Here is a 19,176-nt window from a genome sequence, read left to right as displayed (position 1 = left end):
AACTCAATCATCAAGTTTGCGGACGACACAACAGTGGTAGGCTTGATTACCAACAACGATGAGACGGCCTACAGGGAGGAGGTGAGGGCCCTCGGAGTGTGGTGTCAGGAAAATAACCTCACACTCAACGTCAACAAAACTAAGGAGATGATTGTGGACTTCAGGAAACAGCAGAGGGAACACCCCCCTATCCACATCGATGGAACAGTAGTGGAGAGGGTAGCAAGTTTTAAGTTCCTCGGCATACACATCACAGACAAACTGAATTGGTCCACTCACACAGACAGCATCGTGAAGAAGGCGCAGCAGCGCCTCTTCAACCTCAGGAGGCTGAAGAAATTCGGCTTGTCACCAAAAGCACTCACAAACTTCTACAGATTCACAATCGAGAGCATCCTGGCGGGCTGTATCACCGCCTGGTATGGCAACTGCACCGCCCTCAACCGTAAGGCTCTCCAGAGGGTAGTGAGGTCTGCACAACGCATCACCGGGGGCAAACTACCTGCCCTCCAGGACACCTACACCACCCGATGTCACAGGAAGGCCATAAAGATCATCAAGGACATCAACCACCCGAGCCACTGCCTGTTCACCCCGCTATCATCCAGAAGGCGAGGTCAGTACAGGTTCATCAAAGCTGGGACCGAGAGACTGAAAAACAGCTTCTATCTCAAGGCCATCAGACTGTTAAACAGCCACCACTAACACTGAGTGGCTGCTGCCAACACACTGACACTGACTCAACTCCAGCCACTTTAATAATGGGAATTGATGGGAAATGATGTAAATATGTCACTAGCCACTATAAACAATGCTACCTTATATAATGTTACTTACCCTACATTATTCATCTCATATGCATACGTATATACTGTACTCTATATCATCGACTGTATCCTTATGTAATACATGTATCACTAGCCACTTTAAACTATGCCACTTTGTTTACATACTCATCTCATTTGTACATACTGTCTACTGCTGTTATTACTGTGACTTTGTTATATAACAGTCTACTGCTGTTATTACTGCGACTGTGTTATATAACAGTCTACTGCTGTTATTACTGTGACTGTGTTATATAACAGTCTACTGCTGTTATTACTGTGACTTTGTTGTATAACAGTCTACTGCTGTTCTCACTGTGACTGTGTTATATAACAGTCTACTGCTGTTATTACTGTGACTGTGTTATAAAACAGTCTACTGCTGTTATTACTGTGACTGTGTTATATAACAGTCTACTGCTGTTCTCACTGTGACTGTGTTATAAAACAGTCTACTGCTGTTATTACTGTGACTGTGTTATAAAACAGTCTACTGCTGTTATTACTGTGACTGTGTTATATAACAGTCTACTGCTGTTCTCACTGTGACTGTGTTATATAACAGTCTACTGCTGTTATTACTGTGACTGTGTTATATAACAGTCTACTGCTGTTATTACTGTGACTGTGTTATATAACAGTCTACTGCTGTTATTACTGTGACTTTGTTATATAACAGTCTACTGCTGTTCTCACTGTGACTGTGTTATATAACAGTCTACTGCTGTTATTACTGTGACTGTGTTATAAAACAGTCTACTGCTGTTATTACTGTGACTGTGTTATATAACAGTCTACTGCTGTTCTCACTGTGACTGTGTTATAAAACAGTCTACTGCTGTTATTACTGTGACTTTGTTATATAACAGTCTACTGCTGTTCTCACTGTGACTGTGTTATATAACAGTCTACTGCTGTTATTACTGTGACTGTGTTATATAACAGTCTACTGCTGTTCTCACTGTGACTGTGTTATATAACAGTCTACTGCTGTTCTCACTGTGACTGTAATAAAACAGTCTACTGCTGTTCTCACTGTGTTATAAAACAGTCTACTGCTGTTCTCACTGTGACTGTGTTATATAACAGTCTACTGCTGTTCTCACTGTGACTGTGTTATATAACAGTCTACTGCTGTTCTCACTGTGACTGTGTTATATAACAGTCTACTGCTGTTCTCACTGTGACTGTGTTATATAACAGTCTACTGCTGTTCTCACTGTGACTGTAATAAAACAGTCTACTGCTGTTCTCACTGTGTTATAAAACAGTCTACTGCTGTTCTCACTGTGACTGTGTTATATAACAGTCTACTGCTGTTCTCACTGTGACTGTGTTATATAACAGTCTACTGCTGTTCTCACTGTGACTGTGTTATATAACAGTCTACTGCTGTTATTACTGTGACTGTGTTATAAAACAGTCTACTGCTGTTATTACTGTGACTGTGTTATAAAACAGTCTACTGCTGTTCTCACTGTGACTGTGTTATATAACAGTCTACTGCTGTTATTACTGTGACTGTGTTATATAACAGTCTACTGCTGTTATTACTGTGACTTTGTTATATAACAGTCTACTGCTGTTATTACTGTGACTGTGTTATATAACAGTCTACTGCTGTTATTACTGTGACTGTGTTATATAACAGTCTACTGCTGTTCTCACTGTGACTGTGTTATATAACAGTCTACTGCTGTTATTACTGTGAATGTGTTATATAACAGTCTACTGCTGTTATTACTGTGACTGTGTTATAAAACAGTCTACTGCTGTTATTACTGTGACTGTGTTATAAAACAGTCTACTGCTGTTATTACTGTGACTGTGTTATAAAACAGTCTACTGCTGTTATTACTGTGACTGTGTTATAAAACAGTCTACTGCTGTTATTACTGTGACTGTGTTATATAACAGTCTACTGCTGTTATTACTGTGACTGTGTTATATAACAGTCTACTGCTGTTCTCACTGTGACTGTTATAAAACAGTCTACTGCTGTTCTCACTGTGACTGTTATAAAACAGTACTGGGGATGAAGTGGTCCAGATTTCAATGGCCTTTTTGAGAAAACGATCAAAGTATTGTCTTATTTTGAATTTGGTATTTTAACAGGTCGTTGACCTCATGTGCAGTGAAAGATATTTCCTAGTGTCGGCAGAACCCAAGGAATAGTAACAGTTCATATTCTTTAAAGGATTCCATACATTTTTTTTACCGTTACTTACACAAGGTCCAACCGAAACTTGACTTCTGCTCTCAACCCGTCTGAATCGGAGAGGTGCTGCCAGATTGGTCGCCTGGGAAGCTGTTGGTGTGTGTGTGTGTGTGTGTCGGGGGGCGGTGGGGGGGGGTTTAACTGCCTTGCTCAAGGGTACAACGACATATGTTTCACTCTGTCGACTAGCCGATTGGTCTAAAGAGGATGTGACTAGCCGATTGGTCTAAAGAGGATGTGACTAGCCGATTGGTCTAAAGAGGATGTGACTAGCCGATTGGTCTAAAGAGGATGTGACTAGCCGATTGGTCTAAAGATGATGTGACTAGCCGATTGGTCTAAAGATGATGTGACTAGCCGATTGGTCTGAAGATGATGTGACTAGCCGATTGGTCTAAAGATGATGTGACTAGCCGATTGGTCTAAAGATGATGTGACTAGCCGATTGGTCTAAAGATGATGTGACTAGCCGATTGGTGACTAGCCGATTGGTCTAAAGATGATGTGACTAGCCGATTGGTCTAAAGAGGATGTGACTAGCCGATTGGTCTAAAGATGATGTGACTAGCCGATTGGTCTAAAGAGGATGTGACTAGCCTATTGGTCTAAAGATGATGTGACTAGTCGATTGGTCTAAAGATGATGTGACTAGCCGATTGGTCTAAAGATGATGTGACTAGCCGATTGGTCTAAAGATGATGTGACTAGCCGATTGGTCTGAAGATGATGTGACTAGCCGATTGGTCTAAAGATGATGTGACTAGCCGATTGGTCTAAAGATGATGTGACTAGCCGATTGGTCTAAAGATGATGTGACTAGCCGATTGGTGACTAGCCGATTGGTCTAAAGATGATGTGACTAGCCGATTGGTCTAAAGAGGATGTGACTAGCCGATTGGTCTAAAGAGGATGTGACTAGCCGATTGGTCTAAAGAGGATGTGACTAGCCGATTGGTCTAAAGAGGATGTGACTAGCCGATTGGTCTAAAGAGGATGTGACTAGCCGATTGGTCTAAAAATGATGTGACTAGCCGATTGGTCTAAAGATGATGTGACTAGTCGATTGGTCTAAAGATGATGTGACTAGCCGATTGGTCTAAAGATGATGTGACTAGCCTATTGGTCTAAAGATGATGTGACTAGCCGATTGGTCTGAAGATGATGTGACTAGCCGATTGGTCTAAAGATGATGTGACTAGCCGATTGGTCTAAAGATGATGTGACTAGCCGATTGGTCTAAAGATGATGTGACTAGCCGATTGGTGACTAGCCGATTGGTCTAAAGATGATGTGACTAGCCGATTGGTCTAAAGATGATGTGACTAGCCGATTGGTGACTAGCCGATTGGTCTAAAGAGGATGTGACTAGCCGATTGGTCTAAAGAGGATGTGACTAGCCGATTGGTCTAAAGAGGATGTGACTAGCCGATTGGTCTAAAGAGGATGTGACTAGCCGATTGGTCTAAAGAGGATGTGACTAGCCGATTGGTCTAAAGAGGATGTGACTAGCCGATTGGTCTAAAGAGGATGTGACTAGCCGATTGGTCTAAAGAGGATGTGACTAGCCGATTGGTCTAAAGATGATGTGACTAGTCGATTGGTCTAAAGATGATGTGACTAGCCGATTGGTCTAAAGATGATGTGACTAGCCGATTGGTCTAAAGATGATGTGACTAGCCGATTGGTGACTAGCCGATTGGTCTAAAGATGATGTGACTAGCCAATTGGTCTAAAGATGATGTGACTTGCCGATTGGTCTAAAGATGATGTGACTAGCCGATTGGTGACTAGCCGATTGGTCTAAAGATGATGTGACTAGCCGATTGGTCTAAAGAGATACATTCATACATTGATCAAGGAATAAACAGCCAACAGTCTCTTTATGAAAGGAAAGTTCATATCCAGCACTTGAACTTGAAGAAGTCCTGCAGATCCTTGTCGTCCACTGATTTGTCATGGATCCCAGCATACACTCTCTTCAGAAGGCTGCTCATGAACTTCCCTTCGAGGATGTTGATGTATTTCTCAAGGCAACCTTCACATACAAAACACAAAACAAACACGATCTGATGAGGCTGAAGCATTACCCTTAACATTCACTTGTATTATTTATACCATTTTAAGTAGTAAGCCATTTCGAAAGAGAATTCAGTAAGAGATTGCATTTTTTTTAAACGACACACATCCTTCCCTTTAGCTTCTGCCTACTATACATACAGATGTAGGATCTTAATTTGATCACCCTGTTGCAGGAAATTTGCTGCACCGCAGGAAATGCTAACTTGTAGTGTATTCTACTAAGGCTTCTAGATACTGTATTAAACTTACACTTTTTAAAATGTCATCCTTGATTTAGCCAAACAAAAAAATGTACGAACCCCTACAAAAATGTTAATTAACTATAATCCTCACAATAATTCACATTTCCTGTTGTTGCAGGATTATTTTCCTGCTGTGAGAAACTGGTAAAATTAAGATCCATACATGTGCATTTAATTTGTCTTCCAAATGTTCTATTTCTGTATTTGCATACAGGAAGGAGGGCTCAGTTCAATCTGTATAGCGGAAGATCCGTGTTATAGATAGATTTAAATGTTAAAAGGCAATGTTCCTCTATTCACGGTAAACACCGACAAAAATGTCATCTCATCCTGAAATGACCTTCATTTCAACGCAAATCTTCTGCGATACTGCAGCAATACAGATGTAATCCTGCTCGATGGGTTGGGACAGAAAAATGGATCCCGGGCATGCGAGAATATGGGTCACGAATTATGAGAATACATCTATAAAATCGCACACCGTCTTCTTCATTTGGGTCGTTGGAGGAAGATTTTGGGTACATTTCCCATTTGGGTCTTGAGCTAAAAAAAAAAAGTTTCAAGAACCTCTGTATGATCTAAAAAAAACATCTAATGCATACACTTCCAAGACGGTTCTAATGAAAAGATAACTCACCCAGGCCCATGGCTTTCCCGTAGGCGATGAGGTTGTGTCTCAGCTCTGGGGTTCTAATGAAAAGATAACTCACCCAGGCCCATGGCTTTCCCATAGGCGATGAGGTTGTGTCTCAGCTCTGGGGTTCTAATGAAAAGATAACTCACCTAGGCCCATGGCTTTCCCGTAGGCGATGAGGTTGTGTCTCAGCTCTGGGGTTCTAATGAAAAGATAACTCACCCAGGCCCATGGCTTTCCCGTAGGCGATGAGGTTGTGTCTCAGCTCTGGGGTTCTAATGAAAAGGGAACTCACCCAGGCCCATGACTTTCCCGTAGGCGATGAGGTTGTGTCTCAGTTCTGGGGTTCTAATGAAAAGATAACTCACCCAGGCCCATGGCTTTCCAGTAGGCGATGAGGTTGTGTCTCAGCTCTGGGGTTCTAATGAAAAGATAACTCACCCAGGCCCATGACTTTCCCGTAGGCGATGAGGTTGTGTCTCAGCTCTGGGTGCTCGTAGAGGCCTTGTTTCATCAGGATGCGTACGATCTCTCCGGTGATGAAGGCGTCGTCAAAGTTCTGCTCTGAGACGGGCTTCAGGGGGAACCGACAGTACACCTCTACAGCAGCCAGGGGGTCGGACTGCCCCAGCATCTCTGCCAGCTCAATGTACGCATCGTGGACCTGTTGATCAATCACATTGTATCTGAAAGGTGTTTACCAATATTCTAGACACAACCTGGACTTGGATAAACATAATCTAGACATAACCTGGACTTAGATAACACCCAGGAGAAAACACAGCTGGGGAGTGCAACAGTTGGAGAGCACAGGAAGAACACTCCAAACTGACCAGTCATTGGATGGAGCCAACAATAACAGGAAGAACACTCCAAACTGACCAGTCATTGGATGGAGCCAACAATAACAGGAAGAACACTCCAGACTGACCAGTCATTGGATGGAGCCAACAATAACAGGAAGAACACTACAGACTGACCAGCCATTGGATGGAGCCAACAATAACAGGAAGAATACTCCAGACTGACCAATCATTGGATGGAGCCAACAATAACAGGAAGAACACTCCAAACTGACCAATCATTGGATGGAGCCAACAATAACAGGAAGACCACTCCAAACTGACCAATCATTGGATGGAGCCAACAATAACAGGAACAGCTGTACTACCTGTATAATAACTGATAGTAATATGTGACCTCTGGTGCCATGGTGATGACCTCCTGGTAGAGCTGGTGTGCCTGGTCGTGGCTGTCTGCGGAGCGGGACAGGGCGCGGGCCAAGCCGAGGCGAGGGGCATAGGATCGACGGTTCAACAGAGCTTTGGGGAGAACGTTGCTACTCTCTGCCACAGCTGACTCTGTAGTCATACAGACACAACCCACAGACAGAGCAATCGGTTCTAAATGGAGCAATACTAAGTAGCCCACACACAGAAAATGACACAATCAATGAAATGAATAGTGGGCTAAACCCAACAGCGCTCCTCAGTGTTACTAGGCCAAAGACGGGATACCCTTGAGTATAATTCCTACCCTGGTTGGTAGCCTACCTTCTGTGGGCCCAGGTTTGGCTGGGCTTGGGGAGCAGTCTGGTTTAGACTTGATGGGGGAGATGAGCTGGGTCTTGGAGCTGCTGGGCTTGGCAGGGCCAGGAGTTTTGGCTGCTCCAACTTGCCCCCCCCTGCTGAGTACAAACAGAAACTACTTGGATCAGGGTTGGGCTCAATTTCCATTTCAATTAAAACAATTCAGACTGGAATTTCAGTATACTTCCTGAATTGACTGAATTTAAATATGATTTTACTCAACTCTGACTGGGAAAACTAATGATAGATAAAACACACGTGTCCCAAAGCATGTCGTTCCCATTCTTCGAATACCTCTCTCATTAGGCCGTGTTCTACATGAAATACTGAAAGTCTTAAAAGCAGGCAGAAGAAGGAGTTTACAGGCAGGGGAGGTGCATCTGCAGCAACAGAAATTAGCGACTGCGTAACATTTATGCTCTCCAACACGTCTACAGTCTATCTGACTGACCTGGATGGAGAGACGGTGGCTGGAGGGGCAGTAGAGGGGGTGTTTTTGGCTGGAGGGGCAGTAGAGGGGGTGTGTTTGGCTGGAGAGGCAGTAGAGGGGGTGTTTTTGGCTGAAGGGGCAGTAGAGGGGGTGTTTTTGGCTGGAGGGGCAGTCTTGCCTCCTCTCGTGGGGGTCTTGGCTGCAGCCGCAGTACCCCCTCTAGCAGGACCTCCCATGCCACGCCCACATCCTCTCCCGGCAGCCACTGCAGTGTCAGGAGGCCCAGAGCCACCCCCACCCGCTCCCTGGCTGGCTGTCCCCTTGACTGCCTTCTCCTTGTCTGCTGCCAGCCTGTCCTGCCACCACTGCTGCTCTGAGGGAGGGGGAGGGATGGCACAAGGCTCAGTTGCATATATCAATGTGAGCACACACACACACACTTCATTAATATCCCCCCCCCCCCCCCCCCACACACCCTTCATTAATATCCCCCCCCCCCCCACACACCCTTCATTAATATCCCCCCCCCCCCACACACCCTTCATTAATACCCCCCCCCCCCACACACATACACTTCATTAATATCCCCCCCACAAACACACACACCCTTCATTAATATCCCCCCCCCCCCACACACACACCCTTCATTAATATCCCCCCCCCCCCCCCACACACACACACTTCATTAATATCCCCCCCCCCCCCACACACACACACTTCATTAATATCCCCCCCCCACACACACACACACGCACACCCACACAAACACACTATTTCTCTTACTGGTGAGCTGTGTGGGTGGCTCTCCGCTCTGAGGCTTGTCCTCCAGTTCGATGCTTGCCTGGAAGCTGAGGCAGGCGTTGGCAATGGCTCCTTCTAACCTCTGGGAGCTGTGGTCGTTGTCACACTGAGCCAGCTGGGCCAGCCCCAGGAGACACAGCGCATGGCTGTCACGAGGAGTCGTCACCACGGCAACCTGGCAGACCTGGACACCCCCGATGGGAGTTTGTTTTGTATGCAACACACCAACGATCACAGTCGATCAAAAGATCAAGATCAAAGTGACTGACGAGCGAGGGGAAAATCTGAGACGACACCACACAGATCCAGGATCAGATGACTCTACCCTCAATCTTATTATGGGGATGGAAGAATATTTGATGCTGTATCAGTAGGTAGGACAGCGTTTCCCAAACCATGTCCTGAAGACCCCAAGGGGTATTTCCTTTTTTTTAACGCGAGCACAACAGCTGATTCATATAGTCAAAGCTTGATGATAAGTAGATTATAGATGACTTAATTCAGCACGTGTACTCCTTGGGGTTCCCCTGGACTGAGTTTGGGAAACACTGGGTTAGGGTCAACTTCAACACCCTGACCTTGACTACCTGAAATTTTGACCTTTGACCCTAGATGTAATTTATTTGACCACCTCTTTCATATGAGCCCATAAGTTTTGAATGGAACATTTTGGGGTCCCCCTCAACCAAGGTTTCGCCTCTCGAGGCGAGAACCCCTAAAATTAACTCATTCATTTTTGGTCGTAGGCGAAAAGTTTTAATATCTTGTCGAGCCTAAACGGATTCCGAACGCGCCGATATCAAATTTATACCCGTCGCTTACAATGACAACTTTTTGCGTTGTTTCTCACCATTTCTCACCATTTCTCACCAAAAATAATTTTCTCAATAATTTATTTCCTATTGGAATTTTGAAAAAAAAAACTAGTTACTGTCATTTCTCAAATGAGAAAGGCCGAAAGAAAATGTCAATTCCGCCACTCGCTCAACATTTTAGTGTACTTTCTCACCTTCTCCTGCATGTCCATCAGCTCCCTGCAGGCGGGGATAGAGGTGAGGCGGATCAGACCTGTGAGAGCCTGACACCTCTTGGCCACCCAGGCCTGTCTCTCTGTCTCTCCCTGTTTGCCCTGACCCTGGGTCAACCCAGCAGCCTTCTTTTGCTGAATAAGGCTCTGGAGGAGGGCAAAGTGGGCATCTAGCAACACCCACTCCAGCTGCTGGGCCACCTCGTCCCGACACACGCACCGACACACACCGCGGGCTGCCAGCACCACAACACTGTTTTGGGGTAAAGGAAGATGGGTACACACAAACACACACACACACACACACACACACACACACACACACACACACACACACACACACACACACACACACACACACACACAGACCAGAATTGTTCTAGTTTCCTGCATATATACTTAAATTCTGTCCTCAACAGAGGTAGGAGTGTGGATTAAAAAAAACAGCCAGCATCTGCTGTGACCATTTGCCTCATGCAGCGCAACACATCTCCTTTGCATACAGTTTTTTATTTATTTTTTATTTCACCTTTATTTAACCAGGTAGGCCAGTTGAGAACACCTTTATTTAACCAGGTAGGCTAGTTGAGAACACCTTTATTTAACCAGGTAGGCCAGTTGAGAACAAGTTCTCATTTACAACTGCGACCTGGCCAAGATAAAGCAAAGCAGTGCAACAAAAACAACACAGAGTTACACGTAAACAAACGTACAGTCAATAACACAATAGAAAAAATCTATGTACAGTTTGTGCAAATGTAGAAGAGTAGGGAGGTAAGACAATAAATAGGCCATAGAGGTGAATTAATTACAATTTAGCATTAATACTGGAGTGATAGATGTGCAGATGATGATGTGCAAGTAGAGATACTGGGGTACAAAAGAGCAAGAGGATAAGTACCAATATGGGGATGAGGTAGTTGGGTGTGCTATTTGCAGATTGGCAGTGCACAGGTATAGTGATTGGTGACAGCTGATGCTTAAAGTTAGAGAGGGAGATATAAGACTCCAGCTTCAGAAGTTTTTGCAATTCGTTCCAGTCATTGGCAGCAGAGAACTGGAAGGAAAGGCGGCCAAAGGAAGTGTTGGCTTTGGGGATGACCAGTGAAATATACCTGCTGGAGCGCGTGGTACGGGTGGGTGTTGCTATGGTGACCAGTGAGCTGAGATAAGCGGTGCTTTACCTAGCATAGACTTATAGATGACCTGGAGCTAGTGGGTTTGGCGATGAATATGTAGTGAGGGTCAGCCAACGAGAGCATACAGGTCGCAGTGGTGGGTAGTATATGTGGCTTTGGTGACAAAACGGATGGCACTGTGATAGACAAGTTGATCAGGCTGTTGATTGTGGCCTGTGGAATGTTGTCCCACTTCTCTCCAATGGCTGTGTGAAGTTGCTGGATATTGGCGGGAACTGGACCATGCTGCCGTACACATCGATCCAGAGCATTCCAAACATGCTTAATGGGTGACATGTCTGGTAAGTATGAAGACCATGAAATAACTGGGTGATTTTCAGCTTCCAGGAAATGTGTGTAGATCATTGTGACATGGAGCCGTGCATTATCATGCTGAAACATGAGGTGATGGCGGCGGATGAAAGGCACAACAATGGGCCTCAGGATCTCTTCACAGTATCCCTGTGATATCAGCAAACCGCTCCACCATGCAATCCCATACACGCTGTCTGCCCGGTACAGTTGATACCAGGATTAATCTGTGAAGAGCACACTTCTCCAGCGTGCCAGTGGCCATCTAAGGTGATCATTTGCCCACTGAAGTCGGTTACGATGCCGAACTGCAGTCTGGTCAAGACCCCGGTGAGGACGACGAGTATGCAGATGAGCTTCCCTGAGACGGTTTCTGACAGTTTGTGGAGAAATTCTTCAGTTGTGCAAACCCACAGTTTCCTCAGCTGTCCGGGTGGCTGGTCTCAGATGATCCCGCAGCTGAAGAAGCTGGATGTGGAGGCCCTGGGCTGGAGTGGTTACACATGGTCTGTGTGTTGTGAGGCAGGTTGGACGTGCTGCCAAATTCTCTAAAACCGGGTGGCTTATGGTGGGGCGGCAGGGTAGCCTAGTGGTTAGAGCGTTGGGCTAGTAACCGAAAGGTTGCAAGTTCAAATCTGTCATTCTGCCCCTGAACAGGCAGTTAACCCACTGTTCCTAGGCCGTCATTGAAAATAAGAATTTGTTCTTAACTGACTTGCCTAGTTAAATAAAGGTTAAATAAAGGTAAAATAAAAATGGTAGAGAAATTAACATTAAATTATTTGGCAACAGCTCTGGTGGACATTTCTGCAGTCACCATGCCAATTATAAGCTCCCTCAAAACATGAGACATCTGTGTTATTGTGTTGTGTGACACAAATGTACATTTTAGAGTGGCCTTTGTGCACCTGTGTAACGATCATGCTGTTTTGTCAGCTTCTTGATATGCCACACCTGTCAGGTGGATGAATTATCTTGGCAAAGGAGAAATGTTCACTAACAGGGATGTAAACAAATTTGTGCACAACATTTGAGAGAAATAAGCTTTTTTTTGTGCGAATGAAATATTTCTGGATAAAAAAAATAAAAAAATTGCTCATGAAGCATGGGACCAACAATTGCGTTTTCTATTTTAGTTCAGTATACATACATAGAGACTTGGCAAGACAGAACAAAGAGATTTGAACCAGGCAAGAAACATAAAACTCACGTGTGATAGACCTGCTCTGAGCTCATTGGCTTCTGAGAGAGAGTGTTCTTCTGTTGGAGGGCACCTAGGGTGAGGCAGCCACGCAGGAACTGTGTTCTCACACTGGACAGGGGGTCTGTCACGCTCGGCTCCAAACCACTGAGTTCACATCACGGCAGGAAAAAAAAGGGGACGTTTAGCTTACAGAGAAACACTGACTGCACATCATGTAGAAGTGCACTTAAGGAAGTCTGGAAATCAAGATACTCTCTCTCGATCCCGATCTCTGTCTTGCGCACACACACGCACGCACGCACGCACGCACGCGCGCACACACACACACACATATACATATACACAGACACACACACACATATACACAGACACACACACACACACAGACACACACACACACACATATACACAGACACACACACACACACATATACACAGACACACACACACACATATACACAGACACACACACACACACACACACACACACACACACACACACACACACACACACACACACACACACACACACACACCTGTAGTTGTTCTCCATGTTGCAGGACTGTGCTATAACATGCTCCAGGCCTTGTTGTAAAAACAGGCCTGCCTCCTTCTCCACAGCCTCTGAGGCTTCCTCCTGTAGCAGTAGAGCAAGACCTGTGAAGAACCTGCCCACACACACACACACACACACACACACACACACACACACACACACACACACACACACACACACACACACACACACACACACACACACACACACACACACACACACACGTTCATGAGTCGCCCACCCCTAGCAATGTGACCAATAGGGCCAACCCAGGTCTCCTGCCTGCTACAGATTGGTCGTAGCCCGTTGAGCTAAAGCCAAGGACTTAGCTTGAGGAGTTAAAGCAAGTCTGGTTCCCAGAAGCAACTGCGATAAACATACTACAGCGTGTGCTGACCTAAGTGCTGGCTGTGAGGGCCGCAGGGCCAGTCCGGTCTGCAGGTGCTGCAGTGCCTCATTGTTCCTCTTCTGCAACAGCAGCATACGCCCCACGTGGAGGTTGTACTCCCAGAAGTCCTGGTTCAGCGACCAGGCATCCAGGTACTTCAGAAGGGCCCGGTGGATACAGCTCTCTTCGTCCCCCACGCCCGCACTGCCATCCTGAGGTACAAGGGGAGGAACGTCAAAACACCCTAGTCTGGGTCTGCACCAACAGCGCTCAAACCTAGTCTTGAACTAACGGATCATTCTGATCTATAATGCATTTGAATGGGGCTGTTCTTCCGGGAGCCAGTCAAGGTCGAGTGATCTCTGTGCCAGTCTACTTACTCCAACATCAATGATTGAGAGATCAAAGATGTTCAGAGGCCCTTCACAGGCGGTTCAAATGTCACACATCAACTGGGTCCCACATCCATTGGATGTCTCTCTGACATTATAGAGATACATAGATTCATCTCAATGGTCTCTACCTAGTCCCTGACACTAGAATACCTAGTCCCTAGTCCCTGACACTAGAATACTTAGTCCCTGACACTAGAATACCTAGTCCCTAGTCCCTGACACTAGAATACTTAGTCCCTGACACTAGAATACATAGTCCCTAGTCCCTGACACTAGAATACCTAGTCCCTGACACTAGAATATCTAGTCCCTAGTCCCTGACACTAGAATACCTAGTCCCTAGTCCCTGACACTAGAATACCTAGTCCCTGATACTCTAATAACTAGTCCCTAGTCCCTGACACTAGAATACCTAGTCCCTAGTCCCTGACACTAGAATACCTAGTCCCTGATACTAGAATACCTAGTCCCTGACACTAGAATACCTAGTCCCTGACACTAGAATACCTAGTCCCTGATACTCGAATACCTAGTCCCTAGTTCCTGACACTAGAATACCTAGTCCCTAGTCCCTGACACTAGAATACCTAGTCCCTGATACTAGAATACCTAGTCCCTGACACTAGAATACCTAGTCCCTAGTCCCTGACACTAGAGTACCTAGTCCCTGACACTAGAATACCTATTCCCTAGTCCCTGACACTAGAATACCTAGTCCCTGACACTAGAATACCTAGTCCCTGACACTAGAATACCTAGTCCCTGATACTAGAATACCTAGTCCCTGATACTAGAATACCTAGTCCCTGATACTTGGAAACCTAGTCCGTAGTCCCCGACACTAGAATACCTAGTCCCTGACACTAGAATACCTAGTCCGTAGTCCCCGACACTAGAATGCCTAGTCCCTGACACTAGAATACCTAGTCCCTAGTCCTTGACACTAGAATACCTAGTCCCTGACACTAGAATGCCTAGTCCCTGACACTAGAATACCTAGTCCCTGACACTAGAATGCCTAGTCCCTGACACTAGAATACCTATTCCCTAGTCCTTGACACTAGAATACCTAGTCCCTGACACTAGAATACCTAGTCCCTGATACTAGAATACCTAGTCCCTGACACTAGAATACCTAGTCCCTGACACTAGAATACCTAGTCCCTGATACTAGAATACCTAGTCCCTGATACTAGAATACCTAGTCCCTGATACTAGAATACCTAGTCCCTGATACTAGAATACCTAGTCCCTGACACTAGAATACCTAGTCCCTGATACTAGAATACCTAGTCCCTGACACTAGAATACCTAGTCCCTGACACTAGAATACCTAGTCCCTGATACTAGAATACCTAGTCCCTGATACTAGAATACCTAGTCCCTGATACTAGAATACCTAGTCCCTGATACTAGAATACCTAGTCCCTGATACTAGAATACCTAGTCCCTGACACTAGAATACCTAGTCCCTGATACTAGAATACCTAGTCCCTGATACTAGAATACCTAGTCCCTGACACTAGAATACCTAGTCCCTGATACTAGAATACCTAGTCCCTGATACTAGAATACCTAGTCCCTGATACTAGAATACCTAGTCCCTGATACTAGAATACCTAGTCCCTGACACTAGAATACCTAGTCCCTGATACTAGAATACCTAGTCCCTGACACTAGAATACCTAGTCCCTGACACTAGAATACCTAGTCCATAGTCCCCGACACTAGAATGCCAATCATGGAGAAAGATTTATTAGACCATTTGAAATGTTATTGAGTAAAATGATTTATTGGTTGCCCTTAATAAGAGAAAATGTAATGACGGTTATCGGTTGATATCTTGGAGAATTTAGGTATTTCATTTTTTTAGATTTGGGGTGGGTTGTTGTCGCAAGCAATTCTGATGGGGGGGGGGGGGGGGGGTGGAAAAGTTTGGATACCACTTTCTCAATATATATCTTTGTAATTGTATGTTTGTACCTTGCCTGCCTTCTTGGAGAGGAAGATGAACAGGGTCTGAATGTAGTCTGCTTTGCCTGACTGGCCCTGCTCTTTCAGCTGGTGGTACTCTGTGTCCAGGGCCTGGAGCTGGTTCTCCATGGTAGGCGTGCCAGGGAAGCCATGCAGCTTACACACAGCCAGGATGTCATCCTGACACGCCGTGGACTTGGCACTGCTCAGGTCCTCAACGTCCCCATCAGACTGGAGGAGGAAGAAGAAGAAGAAGAAGAAGAAGAAGAAGAAGAAGAAGAAGAAAATGTGTCATACACATTATGATGAAGATGAAGAAGAAAATGTGTCATACACATATGATGAAGAAGAAGAAGAAGAAGAAAATGTGTCATACACATTATGATGAAGATGAAGAAGAAAATGTGTCATACACATTATGATGAAGAAGAAGAAGAAAATGTGTCATACACATATGATGATGAAGATGAAGAAGAAAATGTGTCATACACATATGATGAAGAAGAAGAAGAAGAAGAAGAAGAAGAAGATGAGTCATACACATATGATGAAGAAGAAGAAGAAGAAGAAGAAGAAGAAAATGAGTCATACACATTATGAAGAAGAAGAAGAAGAAAATGAGTCATACACATTAGGATGAAGAAGAAGAAGAAAATGAGTCATACACATATGATGAAGAAGAAGAAGAAGAAGAAGAAGAAGATGAGTCATACACATATGATGAAGAAGAAGAAGAAGAAGAAGAAGAAGAAGATGAGTCATACACATATGATGAAGAAGAAGAAGAAGAAGAAGAAGAAAATGAGTCATACACATATGATGAAGAAGAAGAAGAAGAAGAAGAAAATGAGTCATACACATTATGATGAAGAAGAAGAAGAAGAAGAAAATGAGTCATACACATTATGATGAAGAAGAAGAAGAAGAAGAAAATGAGTCATACACATATGATGAAGAAGAAGAAGAAGAAGATGAGTCATACACATATGATGAAGAAGAAGAAGAAGAAAATGAGTCATACACATATGATGAAGAAGAAGAAGAAGAAGATGAGTCATACACATATGATGAAGAAGAAGAAGAAGAAAATGAGTCATACACATATGATGATGAAGAAGAAGAAGAAAATGAGTCATACACATATGATGAAGAAGAAGAAGAAGAAGATGAGTCATACACATATGATGAAGATGAAGAAGAAGATGAGTCATACACATATGATGAAGAAGAAGAAGAAGAAAATGAGTCATACACATTATGATGAAGAAGAAGAAGAAGAAGAAAATGAGTCATACACATATGATGAAGAAGAAGAAGAAGAAGAAAATGAGTCCTATTCAAATTGGTCATGTTCTGGAGTGAAGGGTGTGTTACACAGGAACAGGGTTTGGTATGTTATTTTCTACATGTAAACCATTACAGTTACTAGTTACTTGTCCAAAATAGTAATCAGTAACCTAACGTTTGGATGAATTAAACTCAGTGGTGTAATCTGATTACTTTCAGTCAGTGGCAACCCGTTATTCAGGGCAGGCAGGGCCTGTTTCGAGCCCCACATTTTTGGGGGGGGCTTACCTGTTTTGCATGTTATTTTAGCATTAATACGTGTCACATATCATTTTGCAAACAATGTAAAAAATATATATATAATTGAGTTAATGAAGCCCCATGCAAACATGGTCTCTTTTTTGTTTTCTTGAGTAAGGCAACCCCAAAATGCAGGTGTTTCAGTCCAGCTCAGTGCTTTCTGTGGTCGTGGGGCAAGCCAGCAGAAAATACGGAACGTTGTGCCGTGATTGGCTCAGTGTTCTGTCACTCATGGGGAAACAACGTCACCGCTAAGTCTAAGGGTAGAGCTCGAAAATTCTAGCCACTTGGGTGCTGCCATAGAGTTAGAAGTGCCCATCCAAGAAGGCTCAAGGTCATTGGCCACAGATAAAATGATGTCAATTCACGTTATATGTACAGTAGCTTTGATTGGACTGATCATGTCAACATCATACTTTAAAAATCTTAGCTAGCAGTCATCATCATGAATCAAGTCGACAATCTACTGGCAAATCCTTTTTAATCATTGTCATATATAGAGAAATAAGGAAGCAAAATTATAGATGGTCATCGGCCATTGGATATAAACATTACACAACAAGTTGGAAATCGCAAATTCAACAATAAGTGGTTTGGCCATGCGATAGACTAGCGTCCTGTCCAGGGGGCTGTACATCAAGCTGTTTCACGCTACAGAATTAGGAGATTGGCCCATAGGGCAGGAGCCTTTCTGACTTGGCCAAGGCTTCCTTACTTTCCTCCTCAGTCCGTACATCTCTGCTGCATAGTGTTGCTCCTCCAGGGCCAGCCCCAGGAGGAAGTGGAGTCTGGGGTCTCGGGGCTTCAGCTTGATGGCTGAGGCATAATAGACTGCAGCCTGCTCCAGACAGTCCAGAGGAGACTGACCATTCTCATACTGCAGCAGGTCACCTGGGTAGGTACAGTACACGCGCGCACACACACACACACACACACACACACACACACACACACACACACACACAGGCGCACACACACACATACACACACACACACACACAAACACACACACACACACACATGATGAGGAAAAGGGTATTCTGTGCCAGCCTCATTTTTACTTTCACTCATGAAAGATCGCCTGCATCGTTTTTGCATGAAATATTAAATGGTTGTAAATTGCTTCTGCAAAATCAACCTTTATCTGTCGCTTTACATTGTTGTCAAGCCCTTTGCATCCCAGAGGAAAATAAAGAGCTTCTATTTTAACACACATGACGGAAGTATCGCCACGGCTCATGTTGTTTTACAGCCTCTTACACTCTAGAACAATCTAAGCCTCCCTCCCTAACTATGGCTTCATAGCACTGACACACCAAAGGGTCGTTCTACCTCAGAAAGCACAAGAAAGAGGATTTGGACACCCACCATCTCAGATTGGTCTAAAATTGTTTAGTAACCTTGCAATATTATTTTGTTGGAATATAATTTGATCTCTGAGAAATTAAGCTATTTGATTGCATGCAAATTGGCCATTTTAATGTATAGGATTCATATAATAGTCAATAAATATATAACCTAACATTCCAATTGGGGCCAAACTTTTTTTTATACCAATTGAGTAAGACATGAGAAATCCAAAGGAATTGTCAAAACCCACTGGGCAAGGATGTCAATTCAATGTCTATTCCACAGTGGTTCAACATAATTTAATTGAAATGACATTGAAACAACGATTGATTGAACCAGTGTGTGCCCAGTGAGAAGCCACCCACGGACCCCCCCTACACCAACA

At 44.3% G+C, this 19,176-nt stretch overlaps 1 protein-coding gene and 1 long non-coding RNA gene across 2 annotated transcripts in view; both read right to left on the bottom strand.

Moving 5' to 3' along the window:
• LOC118942075 (uncharacterized) overlaps positions 1-19,176 on the bottom strand; it is a 784,985-nt gene that overhangs the window by 301,931 nt on the left and 463,878 nt on the right. The window lies entirely within an intron of this gene.
• LOC110499605 (uncharacterized) overlaps positions 4,899-19,176 on the bottom strand; it is a 30,333-nt gene continuing 16,055 nt past the window's right edge. Inside the window, exons 9-20 of the mRNA XM_090213140.1 lie at positions 18,157-18,332; positions 15,864-16,085; positions 13,495-13,697; positions 13,078-13,209; positions 12,548-12,685; positions 9,830-10,100; positions 8,803-9,004; positions 8,093-8,392; positions 7,554-7,682; positions 7,201-7,361; positions 6,442-6,664; positions 4,899-5,080 (exon numbers count right to left, since the gene is read on the bottom strand). Coding sequence (XP_090069266.1) covers positions 4,941-5,080; positions 6,442-6,664; positions 7,201-7,361; positions 7,554-7,682; positions 8,093-8,392; positions 8,803-9,004; positions 9,830-10,100; positions 12,548-12,685; positions 13,078-13,209; positions 13,495-13,697; positions 15,864-16,085; positions 18,157-18,332 — 2,297 coding nt within the window. The 3' untranslated portion in view covers positions 4,899-4,940. The remainder of the gene's footprint in view (positions 5,081-6,441; positions 6,665-7,200; positions 7,362-7,553; positions 7,683-8,092; positions 8,393-8,802; positions 9,005-9,829; positions 10,101-12,547; positions 12,686-13,077; positions 13,210-13,494; positions 13,698-15,863; positions 16,086-18,156; positions 18,333-19,176) is intronic.

Source organism: Oncorhynchus mykiss, chromosome 20, assembly GCF_057628025.1.
Source record: "Oncorhynchus mykiss isolate SJ-2025 chromosome 20, ASM5762802v1, whole genome shotgun sequence".
Classification (NCBI taxonomy): Eukaryota; Metazoa; Chordata; class Actinopteri; order Salmoniformes; family Salmonidae; genus Oncorhynchus; species Oncorhynchus mykiss.
The sequence above is the reverse complement of the archived record's forward strand: the minus strand, read 5'-3'. Positions and strand labels throughout refer to the sequence as shown.